This window comes from Anoplophora glabripennis, unplaced genomic scaffold (assembly GCF_000390285.2).
Source record: "Anoplophora glabripennis isolate ALB-LARVAE unplaced genomic scaffold, Agla_2.0 scaffold2053, whole genome shotgun sequence".
NCBI classification, from domain to species: domain Eukaryota; kingdom Metazoa; phylum Arthropoda; class Insecta; order Coleoptera; family Cerambycidae; genus Anoplophora; species Anoplophora glabripennis.
This window is the reverse complement of record NW_019418151.1, coordinates 1-10,102: the sequence shown is the minus strand read 5'-3', so window position 1 is coordinate 10,102 and position 10,102 is coordinate 1. Positions and strand designations below refer to the sequence as shown.

General features: G+C 32.7%; 1 protein-coding gene across 1 annotated transcript; it reads right to left on the bottom strand.

The window, feature by feature from the left end:
• Positions 1-462: 462 nt before the first annotated feature.
• On the bottom strand, positions 463-1,578 carry LOC108916256 (vicilin-like seed storage protein At2g18540). The gene has a single exon (XM_018722466.1). It carries the CDS (start codon positions 1,576-1,578, stop codon positions 463-465), a length of 1,116 nt encoding a protein of 371 aa, XP_018577982.1.
• Between the last annotated feature and the right edge of the window lie 8,524 nt (positions 1,579-10,102).

The following is a 10,102-nucleotide window of genomic DNA, read 5'->3' as shown; positions in this document are numbered from 1 at the left end:
TATTGTACTGTGTATTATTGTTTTGATTATAATTTCTGTTTCTGAAATCATTATTGTTATAATTTCGTGTATTTGTGTTGTTGTAACGTGTGTTATTGTAACTGTTGTTATTATTTGACCTGTAATCTTGTTGTGTATTTTGTATATTAAAGTTTGTTCTAAAATTTCTTGTATTTTGCATATTTGATCTATTGTTACGTATAAAATTTGAATTTTGACTGTCCTGCCTGTTATTTGTATTAAAGTTTCTATTAACATTTTCATTATTATTAACTCGGGCAGTACGTCTGGTAATTCTGTTCAAATAGTTACATAACTGATCTACACTACAAATATTATTTATTGCAAGACTTTCTGCTATTTCGTCTTTGAAATGCCTTGAAATATATTGGACAATATCACTTTCTGATAAAGTCGGAGTTAAATGTTTAGCATTCGCAAATAGGCGTAAAACATAATTCGTCATGTTGTTCGAAAGTTTATCATTATACTTTCTAAAGTACAGTCTCTCACGAGATTCTGCTCATAATGTCCCCAGAAATGGTTGAGAAACATTTCTTCAAAAATTCTCATTGACTCTATTTCACTTTCTTTACCTCCTTCTAAGTGTTCACGCAAGTGTTGTTTTAATTGTTCTGTGTCAGTGACGTGTCTGTATTTCGTTTGTATTGTTTTTAAAAATACAACTGGGTGTAGTGTGTTTATTTTTCCATTGAATTTGGTTTGTGTATTTGTGTTTGTGCAGGTGATGTACCTAACTTCCACCTGATTTGCCTCTTCTTGTCTTCTCCTCATTTCCCTTATCTCCTGTTCTAAATTTTCTTTTAGCTTCTCCCATTCCTTCTTTTGGTTTTCTGTAACTTCTCCATTTTGTCTTCTTTTCATGTTTTCTTCTATTTGTAATATTTTCTCCTGGTTGGTTTGTATTCTCCCATCGATTCTTTCGATTTCTTGGATTACTGCATTGTCCCTCTCTTGCATTTGTGTTTCAAGATGTGTGCATATGTCCACATTTTCTTGAATTTTTTTCATGCATTCTTCTTTGTTCTGTCTCGCTTCTCTTGCCCATATTTCTTGTCTTTCACACATTGTACCTATTCTTTTTTCTATCTCCTGTTGGAATTTCTTTTGTTCTTCTTTAAATTCTTGACGTATTTCTTCGAATTTTGTCTCCACCTTTTCTACAACCTTCTCCATATTTTCTTTAATATCTTGCTTCATCTCCAGGTTTTCCCTGTGTCTTTCTTCTCTTAATTTCCTATCTCTTTCTTCTCTGAGTTTTTGTTCTTTTTCTGCTTCCATTTTTCTTTGTTCTTCTACCATTTTGAGGATTTCTTCCTGTTCTTTCTGTCTCTCTTCTCTTAATTTCTTATCTCTTTCTTCTTGTTCTTTTTTTCTCTGTTGTTCCATGTTCTTTAGCATCTCCATTAAACAAGCTAATTCACTATTTCTTCCTTGTGCTTCTGAAGGTGTTTCCCCCCTTTCTTCGCTTCTTGTTTCCGTCGTTCTCTCTTCTGCTTCTTCCCAGTCTTCGTTACTGCTTCCTTCACCAGTTTTCTTACCACTTCTCAGGTCCATTTTTCTTCTTTATGTTTCACCTGAACGTTTTACGAAATAGCGAGCCCCACTTTGGTGGCGTCAATTATTATATTTTATTGTTTATAGTTGTTGTTTTGGTATTATTAGTAATGTAATGTAAGTAATGGTGTTGTGTGTTGTTGTATTATGTGATGGTGTGTAAATTTTGTGTGTTTATAATTATTAAATATCCGTTTGGGCGCCTTTTATAATGTAAAATGTCATTTGGGTGTGTTTATATCTAATTTTCCATTGAGCATAGGTTCTGATAAGAAAATTTTATAATAACACTGACAAATATAGACGAATTAGACTTTCTTACCTTATCATTGCTAACATCGCCTCCGGCAGCTTTACTTTGTATAAATAATGTTCACAGTGTAGACAGGATTTTATTAGTGTAGATAGGAATGTTCATTTTCTACACTGTCCCTCAAGAAAAAACACTTTATTTTATCAATAGCATGAGTCCTTACCTCATAGGGGCGGTTCTATGCTCTTTTAATTAACCTTTACTATTTAATTTTGGGTAAGAAACATTGAATAAAAGCAAAATTGGAAATATTTACACAAGATGACATTTATTACTTATTTATCTTTCAATTTCGAACAATATTTTTATGAACACAGAAACTAGAATATTTTTTTATATACTTTTACATGAATAATTTTCTGAGAAATGCCTTATTCTACCTATCATAATTGAGGCGGTTAGAAGCAAAGAGGTGTAAGTGCAACTTTTACGATTTTGAGAAAAAGAGGAATAAAATTAAACATCTTTAAAAAAATCACGGGCAATTGACAATTAACGAGATAAAAGAATTTCACTTTCTAATATATTTTTATGATTATTTTCAAAGATTTAATAAATTGCACCTATTGGTTTTGAAATTACAGAGTGTTTTGCAAAGAGATGTATCGCTTATAACCCTCTGCTTCTAAGTATGGAACTTATATCTCTTCTCCACTTAATAATAACACAGTTTTCTATTTTAAATTAACACTTGTACTTAGTACTCAGTTTTAGTTATGGTTATTAACATGGATGAAAACAGAACTTTTTTTTAAGGAAGTAAAAATGACAACTACCATATTTCATCCCTGTCTATGATTATATTATTGCAAGAAAAAACAAATGCGTGCAACAAAAATATATTTTTATTGATGAAAATAAATATTGTTTTAATGTAGCAAAATATCATTGTGTCATTTTCACTCATCATCAGACTCCCATTCAGCTACAATATCTTCAGAATTTTCTGGAACAATGTAGTTCTCGATGGTGTCGGTATCTCTTCCTCTGTTATCGGTTTCATTATTTGAAATTGAGTCAACATTTCTTGTACTTCCTTGGTGTTTTAATGATGAATAAAAGTTATGATAAACGGGGGGAATAAATTGAAGGAGTTGTTGAAGGTTTTCGTACTTCTTGGTTTTTATAGGTGGTGATTCGGGATATAAAGAGGTAAGTTCAAAACGTGCAGGTGGACGACCTTTCTTCTGTTTTCTAAGATCAATTTCCGTAAAATCCATATCCTCATTCATGGTGTTCTTATACAAACGAATATGGGGTTTGTCTTTTTCTAATCGGAACCATTGAATATTACGTATCCCTGGAATACTGTCTCTTATGTCTTTTTTCATTGTTTCGACTGACAAAAAATGTTCATTTGTCATTCGCACAACAGTAAACTTCCTACTTGCGTGGGCAACTATGTTGGTCCAGTCATCTGGAACAAAAATGTATTGGTTTTTTTTCTTAGACTTTTCGATGACTCCAAAGTCTTGATCGCACTCCATGACCAGACCAGAAATCAAAAATTTGTGGTCAACTCTACGAATTGATGTTGTCTGAACAATATGCCTCCAGAATTTTATAATGTTGCCATTTTTGTTTTGTACGCCTGCATTATCACTAAATGCAATAATATGTTCTATTGAATTGGGAAGTTGCTGAACATATCTAAGTAAGCACGACCCAATTTCTTGGGATCCCCTGGATGCTTCACCCTCGTGCCACATAAACATTGATGCGTGATTATTTGCCAGATCATGTACTGCAAAATTATAAGTCCACAGTTGTCGCAAATAGTAAACCTTACTGCAGGTTAATACAGGTGTGGGGAGAGTTTTTTCAAGATCGAAACATATTGCTTTTACAACATTAGGATTATCCTTGGCTAATTTCTTAGCATCATCCTTAGCAGATCTGGCCTTTTCAGCTTTACGTAAATGAACTTCTTTCTGAATCTCACTACCTCAGGATTAACTTCGTTGTTGATCTTATTTTGAAGTGTATCACATGTTGTACACGTATCAGTGTGAGGTCGTTTAAAACTAAGATTAAATTGGGTGTTGAAAATGAACCTATAGAAACTCTCCTTAACAGGATTTTGAATTTGATTATCCTGACAATACTGCATATATAGGTCATACATTTTGTGGATGTTCAGTTCGCCCTTCTGATATTTCGTCTGTGGATTTTTTATTTGTGAATAATGGCTTGAGTATTTTGGAAATGACTGAATATGACTCTTTATTATAGCAATATCATTTTCAGAAACCTTATTTTCTGGAGTATGTCTACCACGTTGATCAGTTGGTGCTACACCTGTAGGTTTTCTTTTTTTCAAAACATTGTCGTATCGTTTTTGACTTATGTTTAAGGTTTTTAAAAGAAAGAGCTTACAAACTCTTTTTCCCTGTAATTTTATTTTGACGCAAACCTGTTTGAGTGACTGAACTTCTACTCTCCTTTTTGAAGGTACATGTGTTTCCATACAAGCGGTAAGAAATGCTGTTTGAAGACTCCATGATCCCAAATTCCAATAGACTCTGAATATTTGTTGACGATCTTCATCCGTAAATGTATTACATTCATATCGACACGATGATCTACCAGCTGTTGAAATACTTTAGCTGGTTTTGGCACTTTTCTATGGCCAATATATTCGCTACCACTGTTCCTGAATTCCTTGGCTTTGTTCCGTGTCCATAATGACTCTTTTCTGACCTTTTTCCTGCTTCTTTGTGTCTGTTGGTCACCTACGTCGCTCGACTCTGCTTCAGATGTAGATTCTTCTGGATGATAGTCGCGATCTAAATCGCTATCATCAATGGGTTCTGTAAAAAAAATCAATAATAACAATCCTAAAAGTCTTAGTAAATTTATTTCCACTTGAGGTTTCAAGAAAATTTTGATAAAATTCGATAAAATAAAAAAGAAAATAGAATAACAAGCGACTTTTTTTAACTTAAAATGTCGTGAAAGTATGTATTACAATAATATTCTATATCTATAAAAAAATAGTGTTTTCAGCATGAAATTATACAAGTACAAAACTTCAATATTTAACCTAAAAACTTCAACTTAAAACAAAACAAGGCTTACTTTTACAGACTTACCATCTGTTGCACTGATTTGAATATTAAACTCGACAAAAACAGTAATAATATCGACTAAAATTATCTGCACATATAAGCAGATCTCATCTGTTAAACCACTAATCGATATAAATTCTTAGTGGCAAAGGGATGTAAGTATATACATATCCCATTGTCACCAAACTATTTGCAGATTTCAAAAAGTACTTTTTTTTCTATGGATAGATGTCGCCTCTCGGAATGAATTCATTTATATCCCTTTGCCACCAAATAAATTGATGTTCCATGAATGAATTTATGTACTTAACTCAATCTTTGCGAAAAAGTCACTTACACCCCTTTACTTCTAACCGCCTCAATTGAGAAAATGTTTGGTTAACCAATTATCATTATTTTAAACGTTTTTCAAAACAAATCAACTTATACTACGAACATTTGAAATTAAACTAATACTTAAATTATAGAATGTTCAAAAATGTCAATTTAAATTTTAATCACTGACATTGTTTATAGTTTGAAACGGGTTTTGTATTTCACAAATAGCTTTTATAGTTCGAATTTGCAACACTTTATGGCATGGAGAAAACTCTTATGCAACTGGACTTACTTGGTTTCGTTCTGCCTGGCAATTTGCGGTCGTCTCTATAACCTCACTTTATTGTTGTCGTTTTCTTCTATTCTCGTGCGTTGAAGATGGCTGTTGGGTCTGTGTAGAGTGCTTCCTGGTGTTTTTGATGTTGTTTGGGGAGCCACAGAACAACATGCCCCTCTCACCAGTCTCTAGAATCTCCTTTCGCCACTCTCTCAGCTTGTTGACTTCTCTCGATGTTTTTTTGTTTTTTCCGGTACCAGGTAAATTCACTTATTTGGCCTATTGCCATTGGTTGCACGTATCCCTGTTATCATTTTCTAACTGCGCAATTTCTCCAGCATATTGCGATTAATTTGATTTTAATTAACTTACGGCGTAATTTATATTTTATAACTGCGTAGTAGATTTTATACGTCTTAATACTAATTTACAAGAAATTTTTATATGATATTTTGCATGACAAATTTTTTTTTAAGAAACTTCTAGCCTATGTGTTTCTGATGTTATAATATTTGAACTTTCTTTTGTACTAGATTATTTAACATTAATTTACTCATAAAATCTCTAAATTGGCCCTTCTTGTGGCATTTTCTTTTACTTTAATGCTTCTACTTCGTACCCAAAATTTATTTTCTTGACATGCTTATCATTAAAACGTATTATTTAAAATTTTGACTGATAATGTTTTAGGTTTATATGAAATAACTATGAAATGAGCTTTTTATTTTACTTTAAAAGTACTTTATGTCTTTATTTTATTCTACATTATAATTTCATGAAAATTTTCTATGCTATTTCTCGGTGTTGTGTCTTGAGATACAGTGTGTTCATTTCAACATATTAATTATTATAAATTGTTTTAAATGAACTAAATATGGTGTATATTTCATAAAATTATAAAATAGTATGGATTTGCACTGTCAGTTATATATTTTTATACATTAATATACCTAAAATGATAAATTAAAAATGTACTTATCAATAAACAGAAACCATGACTACCAATTCAGAATCAGGTTATACCAATTTAATCACAATAAGCTGATCGTTAAAAATAACCCGAGTCAATTCTAACATTAATTTTTCTGGTGCGACATCTATAACAAATTAAGTGAATTAAAGGTGATTCATCCATAATGTGATTTATAAATTAATATTTTTTGATAATTTTATTGCAATATAACTTTTTAAATAATAAAGTGCTGGACAAAATATGAAATAAAGTCTAATCCGCTTATTTGTTAGAAGGCAACTATATAAAAAATTGCACAGTTCTATAATACAATGCAGATATAATCGTTTGTTTGTAAATGTCCAAAAAACCTTCATATTTAGAAATTAATTTATCATAAATTATTTACATATCCCAAATAATTTTTGCTTTATTGTCTTCGTCCATACTTTGCCAAATGTGAAATTTTCATATAAAGTTAATTAGAGTTTAAAATATTACTAAGAATAGATGCGTCGTCGATTTGACCTCTATGGTCATATTTCTCCCCCTTACTGTAAGGGATAAACCTATATTCCACTTTTGCGATGTTATATATTTTATGTTATAATACAATTTTGGCAAACATGTGTACGATTTTTCTATTTACTATTTTTTCTTCTATGTTCAAAAGTAACAGTTGCAAATAGGGTGCAAAGTATAGACAAACACACTGTAGGTATATTTATCGAAAATATCGAGTAATTGTTTAACGCTATCAAAGTTATATAAGTGTTGTCGCTATAAATTACATGTCGCTTTAAACATGTCGCGGTAAACAACATGTCGCGATAACCAACACATCGCAATAAAACAATATGTCGCGGTGAACAACATTTCGCTTATGGCGCGACTTTGCAACGTTGCCGCTTTTGGGTTCAATAAGCACCCTTAGACAAAATGTAGGGTGCGTTAACCACCGCAAAACGTATATATACAGTGAAATAAAGTTATCATTTACCAGTCTACATCGATAGCTTGCAGAAGTAACTACACTTTCATTAGTCTCCAGCTAGTTCTTCAGTAGTTTATATGCGTTTGTGTTCTTACACCGTCTACAGCAATAGCTCGCAATAATAATTGTCTGTAGTGCTCATTTACAAAATACAAGTAAGTCATATGTTTTTGAAATAGTCAACTATTTACTAAACACATCCTTTATTTTTTATTTATTTATTTTTTCGCTCTTTTAAACATTTTTCTATTGTTGTAGCATGAATCTAAGTCAAATTAATGAGGTTTCCTCCATCCGCAGGAATCCAGTAATTAATCTACAGGACCTCCCTGCGGACCAGCCCATACCGATTTGTGAGATAAAAATAGTTAGCACCCGGTTTGTGAAGACGGTTCTTGTCGACTTGGGCGAGAACGCAGTGTTTTTACCAAGGAGGTCTTTGCCGGCAATCGAAGCAAATTTGGAACACTTTGTGCCTAGGAAGTACGGATTAGTGTTTAGGGGTCTAGTGCAGTGCAATCAGTCGCACCCGGCTATAAACTTTGACGTTGTGGAGCTGCTACAAGAACATCAACAACCAGGACCTGCATGGAAGAATTAAAAAACTGTAAGTGCCCCCAATATTTTATATTTGGTGTGTCGTGTTTCTAATAGAAAGCGTTTTACATTAGTTGCAACCTTTTTATTTTTTATTTAATTGAAAATTACGAACTCTTGTTCAGAAAGCCGATAATTTTGTTGCCAAACTTACGCAGGTTTTAGAAAATGTACCGGCCGATGGTACACACGGTATTCAAAATTTTATAAAGTTAATAAACCGTCAAATACGGATACTTCTTAAAGCCAGAAAAAGTTTTGATTCAGTTGGAACTAAGCGAAAACTGGAAACTAATATCGGTCACTTAAAACGAATCAAAATTTTATTAAAATCAAATTCGGAACATGAAGGGGCGGGGCATAGAGATAAGCGTAGTCGTCAAGTTATATGGCAAGACCTTCAGTCGATATTTGCAGGACGTATTCGTTCGGGGATAATAATAAATAAGCGACACATTAACATTAAAGCTTTCTTAAATGACGCATTTTTCTTGTTTAAGAACAGAATATTAAGAATTCTGAAAACTCGTCCAACCATAAAGGTTAACGCTGCTTTCTGTGGAGAATATATAAAAGGCAAACCTAATTCAAACGAAACAATTTCAGAATTTAAATATTTCAATACAAAAAATGCAGCCATTGACGCAGGAACAGATCTTAAGATCTGGTTTCAGGAGCACGTAGCTGACAAGATTAACAACAAACTAGAAGAGTTCCAGGAAAAAGATAGTGGCTGGACCTTGCACAAAATTGTTAGTTTAGAAATAAATATAAATAAATTTGAAATGGGTCATGGGGTCTCGTCTTTTATCAAACTCCCTGAGGTAACTGCACAGAAACATGCTTGTGTTAATGTTAAAAATTATGGTGATGACGCCTGCTTCGCTTGGTCTATTGTTTCGGAACTTTATCCAGTTGATAACCATGTAGATAGAATTGATTTTCCGACTTTCGCAGATTACTAAATTTGAAAAAAACAACGTCATCTCTGTAAATGTTTATCAATCAAAGTTATCCGGGAAAAAAAATTTAATGTAGAACCTGTCCGGTTAATCCGGTTAACCACAAATAAGCGCATACGTCACGTTAACCTGTTAATAGTTCAAAATGTTTATTTCGATGAACATAAGGAGGAAAGTAGCAGCGAAGACGTAGAAATTAAGTATCATTTCTGTTGGATAAAAAATTTATCTAGGTTAGTTTCTTCTCAATTAAGTAAAAAAGCGCATGCTAAATACATTTGCGATATTTGCTTAAATTATTTTAGTACTGAAACTGCATTAGATAGTCACACTGAAGATTGCTCTAAAATTAATAAATGTAAAATTACCTTTCCGGAGGAGAAATCTTTATCTTTCAAAAAACACAGATACAAGGAAAAGGTACCTTTCATTTTATATTGTGACTTTGAGTCCATGTTAGAACCTTTCACTGATCAGCAACGGCATACGTCAACCAAAAAATATCAAAAGCATACCTCGATTAGTGCAGGTTTTTATTTCAAGTGTTCGTATGATGATTATCGTTTATGCTAGCAATAGTGGCCTCGGCTGCATCGAATGGTTTACTGAGCAACTTGAAAACATGGCAAAAGTTATTGATGATAAATTGAAAACTGTAGTACCCATGAATATTTCACAGGAACAGTCAGTACAGTTTCTTTCTGCAACACACTGTCACATTTGTGAGAAGCCATTTGAAGCAGGCACCAAAAAAGTACGAGACCACTGTCATTTTACTGGAACCTACCGGTTGCCTGCACACGAAAGCTGCAATCTAAATTAGAAAAATTTTTTCACCATACCTATAGTATTTCATAATCTGACCGGATATGATTCACATTTTTTGATTAGAGACTTGGCAAAAACCGGCAATATTACTGTGCTTCCCATCAATAAGGAAAAATACATTTCTTTTACAAAGTCAACATCAGATTCCCCGGTAAAGTTTCGTTTTATCGACTCCTTTAGGTTTATGGCATCATCACTAGATACTCTATCATCAT